The sequence below is a fragment of the Tursiops truncatus genome, chromosome 8 (assembly GCF_011762595.2).
Source record: "Tursiops truncatus isolate mTurTru1 chromosome 8, mTurTru1.mat.Y, whole genome shotgun sequence".
NCBI classification, from domain to species: domain Eukaryota; kingdom Metazoa; phylum Chordata; class Mammalia; order Artiodactyla; family Delphinidae; genus Tursiops; species Tursiops truncatus.
Genome location: NC_047041.1, coordinates 98,512,403 through 98,535,139, shown reverse-complemented (window position 1 = coordinate 98,535,139; position 22,737 = coordinate 98,512,403). Strand labels below are relative to the sequence as shown.

Here is a 22,737-nt window from a genome sequence, read left to right as displayed (position 1 = left end):
CGGCGCCAGGGCTCAGCCGGGATGGCCAAGCCACAGAGAGTCTTTGCCGGCCAGCTCTGGGCCATTATTGGTACAAACGGGATTTCTGAGGAATTGGATTGAGCAGAAAGGAGTCAGAGAGAGGCAGAGCCACAGTCATTCCGCTTTGTCCCCACACACCCCACCCCACAGCTGGCAGGGAGCAGGTGGGAGCTGGCCAAGTGCGAGGAAACACGAGCGCCCCGGGGACTGGGGCGGGGGGGGGGGGCAGCCGTGCAGAGGGAGGGGTCGCTGGGCAGAGGAGGGCAGCAGCCCCGCTGGGCAGGAGAGGCAATGAACAAACCAGAGAGAGGAAATGGGCCTCTCAGATGGAAGACAGACGAAGGAGGGAGGAGAGGCCGGGGAAAGGCCTAGATGCAGCAAAGGACAGAGCAGGAGGGGGGCGTGCTACCTGCCCACATGGGGATTCAGGCGCCGCAGGCTCTCTGTGGGGTTGGAGGTGGCCTGTAGGCGGGTGACCGGCTGGTTGAGGGCATAGCCTCCGGGCTTCTGGGGCTGGAAGCCACCTCGAGTCCAGCCTTCACTGTCTAGACCCTTGGGGATGCTCTCGAAGTACCTTCAACACAGAAGAGTAGCTGGCGGGAAGCTGGTCTCTGTCCTCTGCAGCCTCTCTGCGCTTCTCCAGCAGGAATCTTGGCTCCAGCGGAGCACAGACTGCTGCAGGTCCTCCAACCTCCCGAAGGCCCTGTCCACTCACTCACCTCTTACCCTGGAAGCCTGCCCTCACGCTGCCCCTGAGCTGGGCGCCCCTCCTCGGAGCCGCCCCTGAGGCTGAGACAGCGCTCTGGAGTGTAAAAGACTTTTAAGAGATGCCATGCCTCCCTCCCTGGCCTGTGAACGTCTCGGGGGATGGGAGAGGATGGGGGTCGGGGACCCCGTCGCCTCCATTTCTCTCTAGGCGTTTGACTTTTTCTTCCATTTTGCCAGTTTTCACTGAGCACTGGGCCGGGTTCTGAAGGTGCCAAAATGAGCAAGGTGTGGGCCCAGCCCTTGAGTTTACAAAGGGGGTGCGGAGAGATACATGAGAAAATCAGTGACTACAACCCCTGGGGCTCTGGGCCCATGAGGAAGGAGTGGTGTGCCTGACACCTGCTGAGCGCTCAGAAAACCAGACAGGCAGGCGGGGGGAAGGAGAGATGGCTGGGCCTGAGGGTCTGCGGGAGCCTGGGGAGGGGCAGGAGCACAGCTGTCCCCCAACTCCCAGAGTGAGGCCCCGCCCCTCCCCCTTGCCCTCCCCGGGAACTGGAGCTGCCACGTGCATCGCGGATCTGCTGTGAGGTTCAGGCACCGCTTCCACCCTCTGAGCCTCAGCGTCCCCATTCAAAAGAGGGAGCATTTCGCTCCAATCCTCCTGGGAGATGGAGGAGCTGGGGGAGCAGTGTGGACGCGGATGACACAGGCTGACACACAGATGACAGAGGCCAGGAGGGGACGCTTTTGCCTAAGAATTACACCTCCATTATCCCACCCCTGGGATGCCCTCCCCACCCAGTCCTGGCCTGGGGAGCCTCCCCCATGACTCTAGGGCCACTTCCTCCTGGAAGCCTTCCCTGATGCCCAGGACACTCACTCCTTGCCCAGGGCTCACACAGCACAGAGCTTACCTTCTGAGAGTGCATGGAGCCCACCTGCCATGGACTGGTTGTGGTCTCTTAGCAGATGCCCTGTTGCTCCACATAGACCCCATTGTACTCCCTCATTCCTCCCCTGCCCACCAGGGGCCTGCACTGCATCTCTGGGAAAGCTGCCCTTGGGTTACTGGAGCAAGGAGGTACCTGGGCTTTAATATCACCCCTGGGGACAGCCCTTAACCAAGGATCAATGGGTGTGGGGTATGAATACCCCAGCTCTCTCGTTCCTTGGCTGGGATGATTCTGAGTTGTGTGTTTTGCACTGTTTTCTAGCGTCTCCCCATGGGATACCTGGTTTAATAACACACTGTTCTTGGCGGCCATCCCTTCCCCACCCCATTACCCCCATCCCTGACACCCTTAATAAAGGGTTCACACCCAACTCCTTGGCTCGGGGTCTGCTTCTGGGGGAACCCACATTAATCAAGTGTTGGCCTTCTTCACTCATTACTGTGAGCTCATTACTTTTCGCAGTCTCAGTCTCCCTGTCTGTAAAATGGGTCAGCTTCACAGACCCAGATGTGGGTAGGGAAGAGGGGCTCACCCTTGGTTGTAGGTGGTCAGGTAGCGATTATCCAGGTCAGGGTCATAGGGGCTCCGGACATAGCTGGGGTTGTTAAGGCTGAACCCTGTGGGCTCCTGCACCAGAGGGATAGAGAGGGGACTTCTCAGGTCAGGAGGGGGTGGGGATTTGGGGTAGGGGCTGGGTACCCCAGGCCTTACCTTTTTCCACACGGTCTCCTGGCCAAGCAGGGCAACATTTGTCTGTTGCATCCTCTGCGGGGGCTGGAATTGCCAGTGGTTCATGCTGCTGGGTTCTGGGCCGGAAGGGGGCACCTGCAAGGGACAGAATCACAAGAAGGGTGGCCGGGTGGCCAGGGTGAGGCAGCAGGATGGAGGGAAGGCAGGCAGAGGCCCATGCAGCCTCAACCGCCCCAGCCCCAGGATGCGTCCCCCTCCAGCCCCACTGAAGTCACGGCTTTGAACACACCCCTCACTTTCCAGCCCCTGGGCCTTTCCCCCTCCACCCAGAGGTCCTTCCTCCCTCCACCCAGGGGTCCTTCCTCTGCATCTCCAAATATCCTGATTCTTCCCATATTGCACTGCCCGGATCGAATGCCACCGGGTCCAAGAAACCTCCCTGTCTCCTCCTCTCTGAGTGTTCCCTTCTCAGAACACACAAGGGAGCCCCCCGAGGCCACTCACTCTGGGGTTCAGAGTCCTCTCCTTCACTCGGCTGAAGCCGGTCTCCCGCTCGGAGCCTCTGGCCAGCACCGGCAGGAACTCATCCCCCTAAGGCAGCAAAGCAGCCCCTGGCATGGCTTCCGGCACCATCCCAACTGCCCCACAGGAGGACCTCAGGCTGTGGCACAGACATTCCCCTCCAGCCCTGGCTCAGCTTACGTGAGGATGGGTCATGGGGAGAAAGTCTGACTTGGTGACACTCCGGCTGGGGAGGAGGACCTGGAAAGAGGCCACAGAGGAGCATTAGGCTGCTCAACTGCTCCTTTGTCCTGAGCACAGAGAAGGGCTCAGCACAAATGGGTATAATTGGACGTACAAAGGAAAGGGGAGAGTTTGGGAAGAAGGGAGGGGAGGGCATGATGCTGAACGGGAACCAGCAGTCCAGGGTTCTTGTCTGAACTCTCAGTGACCTTGACTATGCTGCTTTTCCTCTTTGGACCTCAGTCTTCTCATCCAGAAAATGGGGGAGTTGGACCAAAGTAGTGGTTTTCGCCCAAGCTCTTTCATCTTGTGTTTCGGCAAAGGCTTCTGCAGCTCATATATATACATTTTTAAAGCTAGAAACCCCCAGACTGGAAAGCTTCAATCACCTTGAAATTCTAGTGGGGCCCAGCCTGACTTACCGGGTCCCCAGGGAGGACCTGGGAGGGCGGCTGGAAGATGATGGGGCTCTTGTTGGAAGCTTCGGTTAAGCCAGTCTCCTCCTTGGCCCCAGCTGATTTCTTCTGCAAGAGATCTGCAAAAGACAGCCCCTCTGTGCTGGCCTGGGACAAGCAGGCCCCACCAACGTGACCACCAGTGGCTCGGTGTCCCAGTAGGTGTGGGGGGAGCTGGAGGCCGGAGCAGCCAGGATCATGGGCAACAGGGGGACTCCAGAGTCCAGGGCAGAGAGCAAGAGAGGAGAGCAAAAGGAAGGGCAAACCTCAAACAGCCCTCCTAAGCAAAAGAGTCGTCCTTTGGAGATCAGCAGACCTAAAGCACAGAGGTCAGCCCAGGGAAGATGGTTTCCCCAAGCTGCCGATATGTCCTTCTGTCTTCCGCTGGTGCCTCCTCAGCCCTGTGCCAGCTCTGGGGTCCCCGGGGGTCTCTCCCAAGGGTCGGGAATAGGGAGGTGTAGTGGGAGGCCTGAGCTTAGACTCACTCCTGCCTACCTGGCTGGTTTGAAGGCTCCTTGAGATACTTGGGATCATACTCGGAAGTCATGAAGCGGGGGCCCTGGAGCACAAAGAGTGGAGCGATGGGGGACGCAAGGTAGACCAGGGCCCAGAGGCAGTGGGGGCAGTGCTGGCTCTCCGGTTCTCTGTGCTTTGAGTAGACCTGCATGCTCCCACACACATCTCTCTCTCATCAGGCATCACAGCGCCAGAAATTCCACCAGGAGAGCACAGTTCCTCCGTGACAATGAAAACTAAGTCATATCCCACACTGGACTCCAGTAATGAACAACGGGACCCAGAGCCCCTGCGACCCAGAGCAGGAGGGGCCCAAAGAGAGGAGAGAGGCGGATGGAAGGGAATGGGTGCTCACAGTACACTGGGGCCCAGGATGGGATCGGAAGAGAAGGGAACTCAGGTATTAAATCCCAAGATACATGTAAGGAAGCCCGTGAGGACCACTTTGCTGCTGCCTTAGAAATACCAAATCTCAAATCCTTGCCTCGCCCCAGTCTCTCTGAGTGTGTGTGCCCTGAGCCCACACTGAGCTGGCTGCTCGGGTGAGTCAGCACAGAACCTGTCTCGAGGAAGCCGGAGGAGCTGCATCCGGCCCCTCTGCCCGGCCCAAGGCCCTCATCGGGGCCACCCACTCACGTGTCGGGCATCCTCCCACTCCAGCGAGCCCTTGTTCTGCTGTCGGTGGAGCAAGGGCACTTCCTTGGGCTCCAGCCCCTTGATGGCCTGGGGCCCACAGTCCTGGGTGTCAAAATGGACCTTCCTGACCTGGGAGGACGGAGCAGCCAATTATGCTCCAGGTGAGGGGATGGCAATCACGTCTTGACTCTGATTCTGCCCTTGACCCCTACAGAGTATCTGCACAGCAGCCTGGGGGGGTCCCTTTACGATGAAGCTGGGCCATATCCCTCCTCTGCTCAAAGCCCTGCAGTATTCCCATTGCACTCCGGGTAGGATCCCACGTCCTGACGGCGGCCCACAAGGACCTAAGCTCCTCACTCCGCTCCAGCCACCTGCCTCCTTGCTGTCCCTCCTCCCATCAGGTGCTCCCACCTCAGGGCCTTTGCACTTGCTGTCTGCATTGCCTGGAATGCTCTTCCCTTACTTTGCTGCATCTGGAGGAATACTGACGTCCCTCAAGTTTTTGTCTAATGTCTCCATAGTAAGCTCTTTTCTGACCCTCCTGACTTGCAGGTCCAGTTCCTTCACTTCTGCTTCAGTCCTTGCCTCTTCCCTGGTATATTTTTCCCCAGCACTTATCACCTTCAGAAATCGAAGAGGTGTTTAGAACGTATTGGTTGCCTGAATGGCAGTATCCATTCTGGCGGTGGTGGTGATAAGGATGATGGTCACATAGTGATAGAGATGAAGATGACGGGGATGATAATGACAAAAGTGAAAGTGACAGCCACAGTGGGGATGGTGATGTGGGCGTGGACATGTGGATGAGATGGGGGAGATCATGGGGAAGTGGATGGGCTTGGGGTGCGGAGGGAACAGGACTGGAGGTGGGGATGGTAGAGATGATGATGGTGACAGGAATGGGAATGGATATGGAGGGGGAGGGGATGGGGGGATGGGGGCGAGGTCAAAGGTGATAAAGGTGAGGGGACCCCAGCCCACACTGTGGCTCCCCCAGGCCCAGTCATCTCAGCCTTGACCAACACTTGGCAGTGCAGCCCCACCCTCTGGAGGGATCCCCACCCTGTCCACTCTCTAGCCCTTCCTCTGCCCCAGGCTAGGGTCCCCCTCCGTCCTGGTCTTGGCCCAGCACTGACCTCCCTGGTGGGGGTGGCTTCCCAGGCCTTCTCCCGAGAGGAGCCAGGGTGGGTCTGGTGCATGTTCCAGAGCAGTGGGTATTTGCCATCAGGCACCTCCAGGGGACGGGAGCTCTGACTGGTCACGGTCTGGAAATTGTTGCAGACTTGTTCCCTGAGGGCGGGGCAGGAGCAGGGGAGCTATTACCACCAGGGCCACCTCCCCTTGTCCCCTGGAGGCTTCCACCTCCCTCAAACCTCCCACAGCAGCCTCGGGAGTCTGCTTGCCTTTGGGGCCCAGGCTGAGGACCAGGCCCTGACTCCCCCAGGATCCCGGACCCCAAGCGCGGAGCCTGGAGTTGGTCTGATGAGGTCCAATGGCCCTGAGGGCTAAGGCCCGGGTGGGCAGGGGGTGAGCAGGGGTTGGACCGACTGTACCCCACGGCCGGGTTGTCCAGGGCACTGAGATTGGGTTGACATGAGACCACGGGCCGGTAATTTGATCTGTAGCCTGTGCCGTGGTGAGTGCCCATGCGGGGCTTGAAATCCTCCCGGCCTGCCAGAGGGGAAGCAGGCAGACAGGACTCAGGGTCAGCAGAGCGGCAGAGCAGTGACCAGGGCTCCCCAGGCAGGACCAGCATCCGCCCGCACCAGGGGTCTAGGAGGGCGTCCCCACTCCTGCCCCGTGCCCTGGGCGTGCCTCCTACACAAAGGTGCCCTCACCGTAGGCTATGCAGTAGCTGGTGGCGTAGAATTTCAGGGGGTCTGTGCAGCCCCCCGAACTCATCTTCACATAAGGGGATACAACCCCCAGGGGGAGTTTCCCCATCATGATGCTGTGGGGCAGGGCCCCCGGGGGTCCTAGGAAGGAAGAACAAGGAGCCCCAGAGGTCTGGCAGCCCAAGGGCCCCGAGCCTGCCCCAGGCCCAGGCTGCGGAGACCACAGAGGAGGTGATGGAAGCCCACACAGCGGCCCTTCCCCCAGGTCTGTGCCTTTCCACCGACACCCACACCCCAAACTGAAGAAAGGACTAGTACTCATCAACACTTGTGTACCCTGTGTCTCACTCACCTTCCTCACACCTTATCACCAACCCCCTCCCCCATTTTACAGCTGGGAAACTGAGGTCCCAAGTGGTGAAGGATGAGCTCATCATAGGTAGTAGAACCGGGATTCAGACCCAGGGTATCCGACCCCTCAGCCCCTCATCTTTGCCCCCACGTGCCCTCTTCTGGGAACGGAATAGCCCAACAATCGCCCACCCTGAGCACTCTTGGCCACCCCAGCTGGGAAGCTCACTCCCAGCCCCAGGCTCCTTGTCTCTCCCTAGGGTCCCTCGGCCTTGCCCACCTCCCACTAGAAGTTGGCTCAGCTCTCGTGGGGCCCAACCACCCAGCTGGCCCCACCCTTACCTGCCCTCTGCAGGGGCTCTGAGGTAGGGCAAGAGGCTGCAGGAGGCAGGCGCTGCTCCACAGAAGCCTGAGCCCTCGGGCAAGTGGCCAGGCCAGAAGAAACAGTGCGTTGCCTAGCAACAGGTGCCTAGCAACAGTGTCCCCACGCTTTGGAAGCCCTTCTGAAGCCAGGGCCCACTGAGGGGCTGACCTGGCCAGGAGGGGAGGCCAGGAGCTGCCCAGGCAAGGTACTGCCTCCGTGGCTCCAGCCCCGATGGTGGTGTCCCTCACCACAGCCGGGCAGAACTGCCGTCTGAGTGACATGAAATAAAAGATAATCCTGAACAATCACTCCAGTTTATTGAGCACCCACTTCATCAGACACTTTACATCCTTTATCTCCAGTCTTCTGAATAGCTCTTCCAGGTAGCTATTATTATCCCTCTTTTCACACAGGGAAAAGGAGGGTTGGACAAGCAAAGTGACTTGGCTGGCCGGAGATCTCACAGTCAGAAAATAGCAAAGTTGAGATTCAAATGTGGGTGGGTCCAGATCCCACTCTTAAGCCTCTGGGTAAATTAATGTTGACTCTGTTCTGCTAGAGCCAAATCTGTACCGAGCTCTTTCACACACATTACCTCACATAATCCCCAAACCACCCTGTGAACTGGCTACTCTTATTCTAGGTCCAATAAACCACAGCAGTGAGGAGCGTGGTTCAAACCTGATCTGTCGCCCCCATTTCCTCATCTTCATCGAGGGTGGTCACTGGACCTGTCTCCTGGGGCTGTTGGAAGATTTGATGAAAGAGTGGATTCAGCACCTGGCAGGTGGTTGATGCTCGGTTTTTAAAAGCTCTTCTTAGCTTTATTTTGCGATGGGAAAGGTGGGGCCCAGGCCCCAGAGCTGGTGGAAGAAGAGTCTGGATTAAACTGGCGTGAGCCGGATCCACAGGCCATGCTCCTTCTGTGAGGACTCATTCGCAGCACATCGGCTCTAAGGCTTGTGAATGTCTAACAGTTGGATCTCTGGGGACTGCGCGGTTGTGGGTGTGTTGGGGGGGGGGGGCGAGTGTCCTGATTTGCAGCATTTGTCGATTTCTATGGTGTAAACACGCCCTGCTTTCACGGCTGCTTTCAAACTACCAACGCGATGTTACTGAAAAGGGAATTGGGTATACAAGGTCAGCAGCCCACCACGATTACAGTACTTCCACCATAGGGATTCAGTAGTTGGAAGTAACCCCAAGAGCATAAATGACAGGAAAATATGGGAATGTAATGAGGAGGTGATGACTTTGAAGTATTTATTAGCTTCTTTTCAAATATAATTTAGTAATATGTAAGTTTATATCATTGAAGTGTTAACAGCGGCTGCGTTCAACGATCAGCTGGCAGATTTCCTGGAAGTTTCACCGTCAGCTCTCAGGAGCCAGTGCGCCCCTGCTCTTCGGGGAGAATGAGGTGTGAATGAAGGGGAGGCCGAGGGAAAGGGGGCTGCCCTCGCCCAGGAGACGCCCTTGCCACACTCACCTGGAGGTGACCGGCCTGCTCGTGAGGGAGCTTGTGTCTGCCCCTGAGCCCCACAGAGAGGCCCTGGACTCAGAGGTGACCAGGACCCAGCAGAGGTGTGGCAGGCACCCACCCTCCAGAGGAACGAATCTGTTCGGGGGTCAGAAGCTGCAGGGACAGAATTGAAGAGACACAGCCCGGCCCTCCAGCCAAGAGCTCCAAGTGTAATGACGGAGGTTCCCATGAGCTCCGCTCAAGAAACACAAGATAGGGAAGAATGGGTGGGGCTCACCCAAGGCGGAGGGAGAGAGAGGCCCTCCTTGAAGTGTCTGCATCGCAGGGAAGGGTTACAAGCAAGGACTCAGACTCTGAAGCCAAATGGCACCGCCCCGCCTCTGACACTTAATAGTAAAAGACTTGGTGCGTGTTACATGCCCCTCGGTTTCCCCCTTCTGGAAAGTGGGGGTGATAATGGTACCTACCAGTGGGGCTGCAGCTGGCACACTGAGATGGTAGGCGCCCTCTAAGAATTAGGGAAAGGTCTTGGCAAAGGATTGGGCTCAAGGGTTAACAACAGGAGTTCCACATGGCCCTGCCCTCAGGGAGCCCACAGTCCACAGGGGTCTCAGTCACTGCCACTGTGATGTAGCCAGCGAGAGTTCAATTCAGGACCCTGAGCGTACTGAGATCAGAACTCGCTTCTGCCACTCGCTGGCTGTGCAACTCCCGGCTTCCGGGATTCACCTCCAACCCCTATGTTGCAGGGCTGCTGGTGGATTTGAAATACACTTTGCACCGTGTCTAGCAGGCAGTAGGCCTGCACCAGGCGGAGATGAGGGAGGGCACTCCACGTGGAAGGCCCGGCGAGAACAAAGGTGAGACTACTTGGTCCCTTGCGGCTGGAGCAGTGGGTGAAGGGGAGGGGCTCGCTCAGCTGCGGGAGGCAGCTTCGAGGGAGGCTGTGGCCAGGCTTTCCTTTTCGCAGTTGATGAGGGGCAAACGGGGCTGTGAAAGGCTTGAAACTGTCCCATATCGTTGTGACAGGAGCTCTTGCGTTGCTGGGGACCCCTGGGTCGGAGCCCACGAAAGACGGGGAGGAATTCTGGGAGGCGGCGGTGATCCTCCTGGTGGCCTGTGGTTTTTTGCTGTGTGGCGACACCCAGCGGCCATCACTCAGAACTGCAGGTGATAGACTGGTGCTGTCCTCATAAAGCTGGGGGGCTCCTGGAGGGAAGCGAGGAGAAGGCGCAGCTACTAGATCGCCCGGCCACCGGCCACCAGGTTCTCCAGAACAGAGGGGCCCGGCCTGGGCAAGGAGTGTTCGGGAGACCAAGGGCCCGGAGCTCACAAGAAGCAGGAGCCTAGGGGCTGCTCACCTGGTGCTGGACCCAGTGCTGACCCCATCGCTGTGTGACTTTTGGACCTCTCACCTCTGGGCCTCAGTTTCTCTAACTCCCCATTCCCCCCTCCCCCCCAGCCCTTGGCAACCCACAGGTGACTTGCTATCTCTATGAATTTAACTGCTCTAGGCACCTCATATAAGAGGAATCGTACAATATTTGTCCTTTTGTGTCTGGTTTATTTCACTTAGCATAATGTCCTTAAGCTTCATCCATACTGTAGCAGGTGTTGGAATTTCCTTCTGTTTTAAAACTGACTAATAGTCCCTCATATGTATATGCCACACGCTGTTTATCCTCTCATCTGTAGATGGACACTTGAGTTGTGTCTATCTTTTGGTTATTGTGAGTAATACTGCTAACATGGGTGTATAAGTATCTTGTTGAGTCCCTGCTTTCAATTTTTGAGGGGTGCACAACAAGAAGTGGAATTGCTAGAACTTACTACACTCATACTTCTGAAGTCTGTGTGCTGGAGGCTGGGGAAGGCACAAAGGGTAATGTTCCCTGGCTTCAGGTGGGCCCCGAGGCAAGGGGGTTGCTCGGGGAGGAGAATGGAATCAGGTGTTGCCCCCAGGAAAGGCCTGGTCTGAGTCCATTTAGGTGAAAGAGGAAGAGGCAGGGATGCCAATGTCTTGGGTGAGCCGAGGTCACATCTCTACTCCTTTCTGAGCCGCTTCTGGAACTTGAGTTTGAGGTCTGCCTCTGGCACAAATAGTGCTGTGTGAGTTTCCTTAATTAACCACACTCTCTGGTCCTGCTGCCTGTGAAAGAGGGAACTAGGCCAGAACTGGAGGTTTGGCTTGCTTGTTTTTAGTTTGAGATGTGTTGTTTATTTGACCTCAAGGTCTTGGAACTCTTTCTTCAAACAGACATTAAAATGATGACTGGCTCTGTGTCTCCCTCACCCCCCTCATCTGTGAGACAGCAGGACCCCAGCCCACCCTCTTTCCAGGTCCCTCCCCTTGTTACAGGAGAGTGTGGAGGGGAGTCTGCCTCACCCTAGCCCACACTCAGCCTCACCCTCTGGGGCCGGCTGGGCCAGCACTGGCAGTGTCTCCAGCCCAGACCCTGAGGTGTGTCTATGGAGGGCACAGAGTTTGAGGAACAGAGCTCATCGAACCCTACATTCTGCCCACAGGAACACTGTTTCTGAACCCAGATTCTTCTAAGCCCACCTGACAGTCCTCATCCAGGCCAGGTGCCCCCACTCTGTGATCCAGGACGGAGCAACTTGAAACTGGAACGTGGCGTCAAGGGGGTCATGACAGGAAGGGCTGGTTGGAGCAACGCCAAGCCCACGGGCCCCTCTTGTCCGTGGCATGGGGGTAGCAGGGTGGCCTGGATTCGCACAGCCACCTCTTGGTTCAGCCCTGGGTGGTGGCGCTGCCCCGCTGAAGGGCTCAGCGGTTCTGAGGCTGAGGTGACTGGTTTGGGAGAAGTGGATCCGGAGGCTCCTGGGTCTGAACGGCGTGGTGTTAGGACAGGAGCCCTGGCTTTGGGGCCTCACCGACCTGCGTTTAGATCCTGGCTCCATCTAGGACAGTGTCCCAGGCCTCGCTTTCCTCCCTGTGACAGCAGGATGCCACCTGCTCCCTGGGCTGTTGTGAGAATGAAATGAGAACTGTAAGATAGGGGCTCAGTGTGACACCTGCACAGTGGGACCGGTGAGTGATGGGGGCTGTGATTATTAGGGGTGTAAACGTTGGGTCCAGGGAGCAGGCCAGCAGCCGGGCCAGGATGACTTCAGTTTTCACTATCGATTTTGCCCATTTGCAGCATCTCTGCACTGTGACTCGGGCCTCTAGGACGGCTGCTGCCTTAATGAGGCAGGAGAGGTGCCCGGGACTGGGGTCCTAAAACCCCCACCTTTAAAACGTGCCCTGGAGGCTCTGCTCACTTATCTGTTGCCACCAGGAACTGAAATAGCCCGAGTCTAACAGCCTAAGTCCAATCCCTCTCTGTCTCTGTCTTTCCTAAAAGGAAATGATTTCCTTGCTGGTTTGAGCACTCTCTCCCCCCACCTCCCACCAAGCTAGCATAACTTCCTGTAGTTCATTTCCACTCCCATCTGTAGATGTTTCCTGGAAGAACTCTGCCGAGCATATTTGTTGGCTGTTCTGTTTCTGCCTGTTCTGTTCTTTTACTGTCTCCTCTGGGTGAACTGGTTGATCTCGCACAAGGTTTAAAAATTCACGACTCCCGGGGAAGATGGAATGAGATGGAGCAGAAAATAAGAACACAATCTCAGTTTTCCAGTGGGATAGAGATAGTCTCATCAGTGAACAGCAAGAAACCGAGGACAGGGGTCAAGAGGGTGGCTTCTGGATACACAGAGATCTGGGTTTGACTCTCCAGCCCTGTTTTTCTGGGATCTGTGCTCTGGGACTCAACTCTACTAAGCCTGTTTCCTTACCTATATGATGAGGTCATGGTAGAACTCACACAGGCTGAGGACTCCAGAAAGATAATATTTAAGGGCTTAGCACATAGCCTGGCATAGAGAAGGCACTCAATAAGTGCTTATGGTTATGTTACATTTCCCAGCCTCCCTTGCAGTTAGATAAGGACCATGTGGCCAGTTCTGGCCAATGTGCTGCATGAGGAATTGAGGAATGCCACTCTCAGTCTGAGGCAGTTATCAGTGGCTGTGAGTTTTCTACTCTCTGTGGGTGGAGACAGGAATGTCAGGATGGAAGAACCAACGGATGGAGGCAGCCTGGATCACTGAGTCACCTCCTGGAGGTCAGCTGCCCCAGAGAGCGGGCTTTCCCTCAGCAGACGGGGATGTGATAGAGAGAGCTTCAAGCCCCGGAGGTCTGGGATTTTGTTTGCTACTGCAGCATAAGCAAAGAACTGAAGATCTGAGGACTTTTGGGAAATAAGTTCAGATGTGATTCTGTGTATTAGTCAGGGTTCTCCAGGGAAACAGAGCCAATAGGATGTACAAGTGTTCCTAAGTGTGTATATATAGTGGAATATTATTCAGCCATAAAAAAGAAGGAAGTCCTGCCATTTGCAAGAACATGCATGGACATTGAGGGCATGATGCTAAGCAAAATAAGGTGGACAGAGAAAGGCAAATACTGTATGGTCTCACTTATATGCAATCTAAGAAAAACAAACTCGAGAATTCCCTGGCGGTCCGGTGGTTAGGACTCCAAGTTTTCACTGCCAAGGGCCCGGGTTCAATCCCTGGTCAGGGAACTAGGATCCCACATGCCACACAGCGCAGCCAAAAAAAAAAAAGAAAGAAAAAAGAAAAGAAAAGAAAAACTCATAGAAAGAGAGAGTAAATTGGTGGTTGCCAGAGGCAGGGCGTGGGGGCTGGGGGTGGGGAGGAAGTGAGTGAAGATGGTCCAAGGGCACAAAATTCCTGTTATAAGATGAGTAACAGGGCTTCCCTGGTGGCGCAGTGGTTGGGAATCCGCCTGCCAATGCAGAGGACACAGGTTTGAGCCCTGGTCCGGGAAGATCCCACACGCCATGGAGCAGCTAAGCCCGTGCGCCACAACTACTGAGCCTGCACTCTAGAGCCCGCGAGCCACAGCTACTGAGCCCGAGTGCCACAACTACTGAAGCCCGTGTGCCTAGAGCCCGTGCTCCGCAACAAGAGAAGCCACCGCAATGAGAAGCCTGGGCAACGCAACGAAGAGTACCCCCCGCTTGCTGCAACTAGAGGAAGCCCACGCACATCAACAAAGACCCAATGCAGCCAAAAAATAAATAAATTTTTAAAAAGTTATGGGCTTCCCTGGTGGCGCAGTGGTTGAAAGTCTGCCTGCCGATGCAGGGGACACGGGTTCGTGCCCCAGTCCGGGAGGATCCCACATGCCGCGGAGCGGCTGGGCCCGTGAGCCATGGCCGCTGAGCCTGCGCGTCCGGAGCCTGTGTTCCGCAATGGGAGAGGCCACAGCAGTGAGAGGCCCGTGTACCGCAAAAAAAAATAAAAATAAAAATAAAATAATAAATTTAAAAAAATTTAAAAAAAAATTTTAAAAAGATGAATAGCTTCTGGGGATCTAATGTACAGCATGATGACTACAGTTAACAGTACTGTTTTGTGCACTTGAAAGTGGCTAAGAAAGTAGATCTTAAAAGTTCTCGCCATGTACACACAAAAGGTAACTGTAAGATGATGGATGTATTAATTAACCTTACCGTGGTACTCATTTTACAATATATGCATAGATGGAGCGTGAGGGAACTTTCTGGGGTGATGGGAATTTCTGTATCTTGACAGGAGGTTGATGCAAGCATTTGTCAAAACTCAGCAAACGTAGAGTTAAGATTTGTGCATTTCACTGTATGTACATTTTACAGCAAAAGAGAAAAAACTTTAAATACAAAATATCAAAGTCGAGTTAACGATACGCATTCTGAAGTATTTAGGGGGAGTGTTCTGATGTCTGTAATTTTCTTTGAAATGCATCCAAAAGTAGATGGATGAGTGGGTGGAAAGAGGGATGGAAAGATGGAAAGATATACAGCGAATCAAGTAGAGTGAAAAGTTAATGGTTATCTAAGTGCTGGATATATGGGTGCTTACCGTAAAACTCGTTCGACATTGCTGTATGTTTGAAATTTTTTATAATTTAGAAAAATTCAATAACATTTTACGTACTTATTTTTATAGTTACCTTTTTAATTTTGGCAAGTGACACTACTGATATGACTTTTTCCATTTACAGTGATGATGTAAGGTTTCCTTTTAAAATTAATTTGTCTAGGGAATTCCCTGGTGGTCCAGTGATTAGGACTTGGCGATTTCACAGCCAGGGCCCAGGTTCAATCGCTAGTCGGGGAACTAAGATCCCACAAGCTGCGTGGCGTGGCCAAAAGAAAAAAAAAAAAAGAGTTAAGAAAGATGAAATAAAATTAATTTGTTTAAATAAAAAGGGGCTCAACTTAAGAAAGATAGCAAGTGAATATTAGTATAGATGGTGCATGGTTACGGCAGAGCTCACGATGGCAATGAGTGGACAGGTTAAGTCTGGGACAAGTGCGGTGCTGGGAAGTACACAAGTTCTGGGGCAACCTTGATTTACATCCTGTTTTGCTGCTTGCCAGCCGTGTGGCCGACGGCAAGCCTCTCTGAGTTTCAGTTTCCTCGTGTAGAAATGGGATAATGTGATCTCCTCTGAAAGGAGGCTTGTTGTGAGACGACCCAGGGGAAGCCTGGCTTGGGAGGCCACAGTAGAGGATGGACCCCAGCAGCCCTGGCTCCAGGGCCCTCTGGTGCATCTATTTCCTGAAGCATGCTTGGCTTTGAGAGTTCACTTCTTTTAGCATCTCAGGTCCTCCAGACACCTGGGCAGAGAACCAAGAACTCTCTCCACTTTCCACGGTGAGAAAGATAGATCTTATTCTTTAAAACCCTTCTCCCCAGTCCGAGGGCATCCAGCCACCTGGAAAGAAGGGGACCAATCCTTCAAGCACACTGAACCACTAGAACTAGGGAAGGGGAAAAAAAATCTCAGGACAGCAGGAGACCCAAGAGGCCTCTGACCCCTGCAGACCCACAGCTCTTGCTGTTGGGAAGGTTTGCTTTGAGCTCTGCAGTCAGATTGACACATCAATTTTTTTTTTACTCATTTCTTAAATAATTGGGAACGCCTTCTACATGCCAAGTGATGTGCCAGGTACTACGGATCTCAGGTGAACAAAAATAGATCTAGTCCTGTCCTCATGGAACTTGAAGTCCGATGGGGAGACAGGCATTGATCAGAAAGTGATGGATTTAAAATTGAGATGTTAGGGAGGTCTTCTCTGAGGAAGTGGCACCTAAGCAAAGATCTGAAAGGGGATAGGAGTAAGAAGGAAAGGGAGGAAAGAGCACTCTGGGCGGAGGGAACCGTGCAAAGGTCCTGTGCTGGGAGAGGTCGTGGAGAGGATGAGAGGCTGAAGGAGCCTAGGAGGAGCTGGAGCACAGAAACTGAGAGTGGGACCAAGATGACGTTTAAGATGTGGGCATCCCTTGAGCTTCCCTGGTGGCGCAGTGGTTGGGAGTCCGCCTGCCGATGCAGGGGACGCGGGTTCGTGCCCCGGTCCGGGAGGATCCCACATGCCGCGGAGCGGCTGGGCCCGTGAGCCACGGCGAGCGTCCGGAGCCTGTGCTCCGCGATGGGAGGGGGGCACGGCAGTGGCAGGCCCGCATAACGCAAGAAAAAAAGAAGGGGAGAGATAAAAGAAGAAGAAAAAAAATATGTGGGCATCCCAGGCAGGAACCTTAAAGGCAATGTTAAGGGTGTTCATTTTTTTTTTTTTTCACTGCCATGGGCCCGGGGTCAATCCCTGGTTGGGGAACTAAGATCCTGCAAGGTGTGTGGCACCCCCCCCCCCAAAAAAAAAGTGTCCATACCCTGGTGTGGGTGAGATCAGTGGAGGGTGTACAGAGAGAAAAAAGGAGGGCTCCTAGGACAGCATCATGAGGAACTTCAAATTTAATGACGGGGGGTGGGGGTGAGGTGGGGGTGAGATGCCTCCATAGAGGTACAGGTGTGGCTGAAAAGGCAGAAGGAAACGGAAGGAAATGCTGAATCATGAAAACCAAGGGACGGGGAGGTTTCTATCGTTGGTCAGAGGGAAAAGTAAAGCTTTGAATAATGTCCGCTGGATTTAGTAATGTGGAGGTCCTGGTGACCTTAGTGAGAGATGCTTTCATTCAAATAATGAGGTGGAAAGCTAGAGAGGTGAAGATGCGATAAGGAAAGGAGACAAGGAAGTGGTGATGAGTGTAGTCAACCCCTCGGAGAAGCTGACTTGTGAAGAGCAGGAAAGGAAAAGGCTTCATGTGCCAGTGGTCACGCTCACCCAGTCTTTCCCTAGACCTAATTCTTGAGCCTAACTTGTTTTGCTGGTTCCCCTCCTCAGTGTCTATCTTGAGGCACATTTAGAACAATAAATAGGAGGCAGGCCTTTAATCTGATCCTGTCCTGAGACACTTCATCTAAGGCAAAAGTCTTACTGGGCCTTTGTTGCCCAAAGCATTGCTTATATCTCATCTTTTTCTATTTAGCGTATAGATTTTTAACCCTGCAAGGCCCAAGACTTCTGGATTCTATTTCCTTTCATTCCTACTTGAACACCAGGTAATTCTTTGCTGAGCTCATCTCGTCCTTCTATATCCTCACCAAATGCAGCCAGTAGTAGCCAACAGGGATGACTGGTTTTCTGCTTTCCGGCCTCTTCCTTGTGGGCTGCCAGCTTGGAAAACACATAGGGTACCTCCCCCGTCAGAGCAGGCATTAGTTTACCCAGTGTTTTGCTAGTGCAGAACACAGAACTCCTGCTTTTCAAGGGTCCTACATCACTTTGATCACTTCTGCCCAAGTGCTAAGCCAATGTCACCACGGGCGAGTAACTCAATTCCTCTGGGCCTGTTTCTTCATTGGCAAAATGAAGATAACAGTACAACTTACTTCATAGGGCTGTCATAGGAACTGAGTGAGTCAATGCAGGTATTGTGTTAGCCCAATGTGTGGTCTAGAAAAAGCACTCGGTACATGTTGGCTGTTCAAATAGCAGAGGAGGAATTACATGTGTTTGTATGAGACTGATACTAAGTTCACAAGAGTCTGATATACTAAGCAGCCTCCTTTTAAAAAGTATTATAGTGAAAAGTTCACCTGCCCAGGGGACAGGATACTCACTCATGCTGGTCAGTTGGTGATTTTTTTTTTTTTTCTCTATAAGCAAATCTACACTGGAAGCCCAATTACCATCTGTTATCAGTTACCAACAGCTATAATACTGTTGGTGACTGTATGCAGCTATAATGCTGCATAACAAATCACCCCCAAACTTGGTGGCTTAAAATAAGAAGAATTTGTTTAGCTTAAGGGTCTTTGGGTTTGCAGTTTGCACTGCGCTTGGCTGGGTAATTCTTCTGGTCTTGACTCGTCTCACTTACCTACCAGATGACTTTTGCTAAGGGGAAAGGGATGACTTGGACACATGACTCTCATCCTCCAGAAAGCTAAGCTGGGCAGGCTTTCAGGTGGTGGCAGAAGAGGTACACGAGCTCCAGCAAGCCCAATTGTGCCAGTGCTTTTCAAGGCCCTGCTTACTTCATGATAACCGACATCCCGTTGGCCAAGCAAGTCCCTGGCTGACCCCAGGGTCAGAGGGGAGGGCCCTGCAAAATCACAGCAAAGGGAGTGGCTACAAGGGCTAAGAGTCTGCCAGACCCTCATAAAATTGATCGGTGAGAGTGAATTCAGAACAAGGGAAGCTATTTCTAGGATATTAAAAGTAGGTGTCTCAGCTCCACGGCCTGGTGTGGAGGTGCGCCTGTCACAGGAGGCTGGATGTCCCACGGCCTGGGCCCAGTTGAGTCAGTGCCTGAGACACACGGACCAATCATCCCTTCTCTTCTGTTCGCTTACCCCTCCTTCAAAGGTCCTCCAGAGCACGGGCTGTATATAGTTCACCTCTGTCTCCTGGGCCTGGCACTAGGCCTAGCACATGGTGCTAGGGCTGACAACCTCTGCTTGTGAATCAGTGAAATAAAGAGTGAAATTATAGGGACTTCCCTGGCAGTCCGGTGGTTAAAAGTCCGTGCTTCCACTGCAGGGGACATGGGTTCGATCCCTGGTCAGGGAACTAAGATCCCGCACGCTTTAGAGCGTGGCCAAAAAAAAAAAAAAAAAAAAAACCTTCTCTGACCCCAGCATCTAGTGAAGACCGTTATAGCGTCACTTTCTAATTAGATTTCTGAGCGTCACTCTTCCTGTTTGGACCAAGCCCACTGCTGTTTCTATTTGCGCAGGAGACACAGCATCTAGTATAACATCTACTAAAACCTTCTCACTGTGCATGACTCTGCTTAGGGGTGGGAGCAAAGAGAGACAGGGGAGCAGGGGAGAGCCTGTGCTCTTAGGAGCAACCAGCAGTGGCTTGTCAGCAAAAGTGCTGGAGCCAGTGGGCGCAATAGAGGTTGGACAACTCAGCTGGGGGCCCTGGAATGGGGTCCGCATAGTCTTTCCGACCAGCCACATCCAGGTCTGAGACAGCCTGTGGCTTGGAAGGAAATACGGATAGTGACAGCAAGACCCAGAAAGCTTCCATCCTCATCTCTGCCGCTCCAGGTAAGGATGAAAGCCTTGAAGCAGGGCAGAGATCGAGCCCTGCCCCTGGCCCCCCGAAAATCCACAGGCAGTCTCTCTGGACTCCAGAGCATCACTTGGAGAGCTGGGTTGCACCTGTCCTGCTTGGAGGGCTCAGGTGTTCAGGCTGGAACTGCTGAGGCTGTGATATCATCTCTACAAGGGTCAGGACCCGAGGGGGAGGGGGGAGCCTATAAGGAACCGAGAGGGGGTCTCCATGAAGGACTCTGCACAGCAGTCCTCTATGGACCAAGGCAAGATGCAGGTGACGAGTCAGGAGCAGAGGAGTAATGACGGCAGTTCCGTGTTTCGAGGTAGCAGACGGGGCCTCGGTGCACAGGCCCTGGAGGCCCACTGCCTGGCTTCCAATTCCAGCTCCCACGCTTCCCGCCTGCGGCTTCCGGCAAGCAGCTTCATCTCACCGGGCCTCACTTTCCTCACCTGGCCGAGGGAATGATAGTTGTGCCTGTCTCATATCCCTGTTGTGAGGCCTGAGTGACGTCATTCGAGGAATGCTCTTAGCGGCGCTGGGCGTGCCTTCGGCCAACACCACCACTAGCCGTGATTACGAGTGTCGCTCAGGTGCCAGATGCTGTGATGAGCACTTCACACAGGTGACTTATTTAGTCCTTACACCCACACGTGAGGTGGTTCTTTGACTTTCCTTTCTACAGATGAGAGACACAGAAGCGTGGAGGTACAACGTGACCAACCCAACTGACCAATGGGAGAGCCAGGACTCACCTTAGGCCTGACCCCCAAGCAGCTGCCCTGAACTGCTCTGCTCTATTTCTCCAACACGTGTCCCAGGGCATCACCAAATGTGAACATTTCACCACATACTAACTGAAATCCACTGCGAAACAAAATGTACATCTTGACATCATAATTTGCTTTTTTAACTCTACATGCTATGATGTGTAGTTACGTAAAATGTGTTCACATCGTCCTTTTAAAGAGAACGTTCTCCTCCTTGGCGGGAATATCTGGATTCAGGCGAGACCTGGGACCTAGCAAAAGACTACCTCTTAGGTTACGAGGAGGTAGATTTCTCCTCTGCACGTCTTCTCCTTGGACGCCTGATGGTATCTTGGATGGCTTCAACTTTTCCACCATCTGTCCTGAAATGTCCGACTGCTGACAGACATTTGTTTCTTAAAGGCAAAGGAGCGCTCCACTCCTTGCCTCAGGTCACCTGACTAGGGAAGAGCCTCATGCCGGTCCTCAGTGCCAGAGGGTTCACTGGGAAACCGAACAAGGTGGCTTAACTGGGAGCTGGTCAGCACCCTCAGCTTGTCAGCTGCAGGATGGCAAGTCCTCCATCCTCAGATACGACGGGCTGTACCAACAAGATGCTGTCAGCGCAGGTCTCCCAGCCCTGCTTGCCATTTAAGGCTGCGTGAACTTCCCCATCATGGAAACTTCCTGTCTAGCCACGATAGCAGATGGATGGAAAGATAAAAGTAAGACTCTCTACTCCCCCAGTGGAATCTTTCCCAGGGGATGTTTAAAAATATGAACAAGGTTTGGGTCAGTGCCACCCTCACTGAGCTGAAGAGACAGAGCAGATGACCTCCAGACGATGGCCAACACCAGTCAGAGGTGCCTCTGCGATGACCCCGACAGATATGCCCCATCTAAGGCTCAGGGTCGGGCAAAAGGGATTTGGCTTATGGATTCTGAAGACTTAAAATGATTAAGAGAGGAAATGATGGGGAGAGGACAGCTTTTACTGCCCCAGTTTGACGTCTGATGTGGGAGCTTGTGCGACAGGTCTCGTGAGACCACTTCAGATGGGACAGGGCAGGGCCAGACGCCTGGGTGCCCCACAGAGGCTCTGAATGAGGTCAGTGAGCAGTGATGTGTCACAGGGAGAGGAATAAGTCCAGCTTTGTTCATCACAGATCTTGCGGGGCCGCTGGCCCTTGCAATATGTTTATTAATTTTTAAAAAATGTCCTGTGGCTCGCCTAGTTTTACTTAATGCCTAATAAAGGGAAAAACTGTTTACATAGCACCCCTGGTCTGACACTGAGCAGCTGAAGTTAAGCAAGATCCTTCACTTTCAGAGATGACACAAGACAGCAGCCTGGGAAGAAAACATCTCCTTTAGAAGCATGCCATTCCCAGGTCAAAGTGGCAGCAGCTGAACGTTATGTTAAAAAAGACAAAATCAGGGTGAGGAGAGATCAAACCCCAGGGGGATAAAGCCCAGGCTGCATACTTGGCTGCTGGGATCTGTTGCACAAGAGTCCAGGATAGATGCGTAAGTCGCTGCCCAACGCATGTGCACTTCTGACAGTCCAGACATCTCTCTGCATAAACTCTGTTTCACATTCTCCACACAGTACATCAAGTGAGGCCCGAGAGATTGGCCAGAGCCTGTGCTGAGCTCCCAGGGCGATCGATGTCTGCTTCTGCCGCCATTTCTGACTCCCATCCCTTGCTCAGGTGACAGTGCTACAGATTTTTCCATCGAAGTTCTTGACACCAGAGGGTCTGTTTTCTCTCCAGTCTTTACTGGCTGGTAAGACATCCCCTGGTTCCTTAACAGGTCTGATTTTCTACCTGCAGGACTCTGCCTTGCATGAAGCTCTGGTGACCTCGCTGGCATGGCAGGCCATTTGTGTTAGGACACAGCTCCTAGATCTCAGGCTGAGGCCATGACCTAATGCTGACACCTAATATCTACCGAGAGCTCACCGCGTGCTGGGGACCACGGAAGAGCTCCGTGTGCTTTATCTCTTCACGTCTGATCTTCACAGATAGTTAGACAGGGAGCATCATCATCCCCACTTATAGATGAGGAAATCGAGGCTCAAGCCGATTCATTTATCCAGACAGTAGGCAGCAGAGTCAGGATCTGACTTGTAACCAGTTCCTACCCTCACTTTACGAGAGCTATCGTGGGTGGCTAAGTGCTTACTTTGGGAGGCACCTGGCAGCTTCCTGTTCCCCGTGTCAGCGGTCCCCAACCTTCATGGCACCAGGGACCAGTTTCAGGGAAGACAATTTTTCCACAGACGGTGGGGGGGGGGGGGGTGGGGCATGGTTCAGGCGGTAGTGCGAGCGATGCACAGCGGCAGGTGAAGCTTTGCTCACTCGCCCGCCGCTCACCTGCTGCTGTGCGGTCCGGTCCCTAACAGGCCGTGGACCCATACCAGTCCATGGCCGGGGGGTTGGGGACCCCTGCCCTATGTGACACAGGTCATGGCTCAGAACCGTCAAGTTTCTTTGCTGTAACCTCCCAAAGCGTAGATTTCTACACAGTATCCACCAGTAAGGTAGCATGTCCTGGCAGAAAGTTCATGAGCTTTGGAGACAGACTGAACTAAGCAAGATTCTGGCTTTCTGACTGAGTAGTGACTTAATCTTGGACAAATCATTCTCTCTGAGCCCACTTTCTCATCTACAAAATAGGTGTGACACCACTTGTCTGCAGGAGAGCTGTGAAGCTCTACTGAGATCGTGTGAGTAAATAAAGGCT

General features: G+C 53.6%; 1 protein-coding gene and 1 long non-coding RNA gene across 2 annotated transcripts in view; one reads left to right on the top strand and one right to left on the bottom strand.

Annotated features, from left to right (window-relative positions):
- Positions 1-6,691, bottom strand: part of SAXO4 (stabilizer of axonemal microtubules 4) — a 7,169-nt gene extending 478 nt beyond the window's left edge. The window contains exons 1-11 of the mRNA XM_033861667.2: positions 6,565-6,691; positions 6,280-6,397; positions 5,863-6,016; positions 4,724-4,852; positions 4,067-4,130; positions 3,539-3,651; positions 3,075-3,134; positions 2,877-2,963; positions 2,394-2,507; positions 2,215-2,309; positions 431-595 (exon numbers count right to left, since the gene is read on the bottom strand). Of these exons, the coding sequence (XP_033717558.2) occupies positions 431-595; positions 2,215-2,309; positions 2,394-2,507; positions 2,877-2,963; positions 3,075-3,134; positions 3,539-3,651; positions 4,067-4,130; positions 4,724-4,852; positions 5,863-6,016; positions 6,280-6,397; positions 6,565-6,673 (1,208 nt within the window). The 5' untranslated portion in view covers positions 6,674-6,691. The remainder of the gene's footprint in view (positions 1-430; positions 596-2,214; positions 2,310-2,393; positions 2,508-2,876; positions 2,964-3,074; positions 3,135-3,538; positions 3,652-4,066; positions 4,131-4,723; positions 4,853-5,862; positions 6,017-6,279; positions 6,398-6,564) is intronic.
- A 944-nt stretch (positions 6,692-7,635) lies between these two features.
- LOC141279399 (uncharacterized) lies at positions 7,636-8,707 on the top strand. The gene is made up of 3 exons (XR_012333566.1): positions 7,636-7,659; positions 7,920-8,063; positions 8,595-8,707. It is a non-coding gene; the product is annotated as an uncharacterized lncRNA (long non-coding RNA).
- Positions 8,708-22,737: the final 14,030 nt, after the last annotated feature.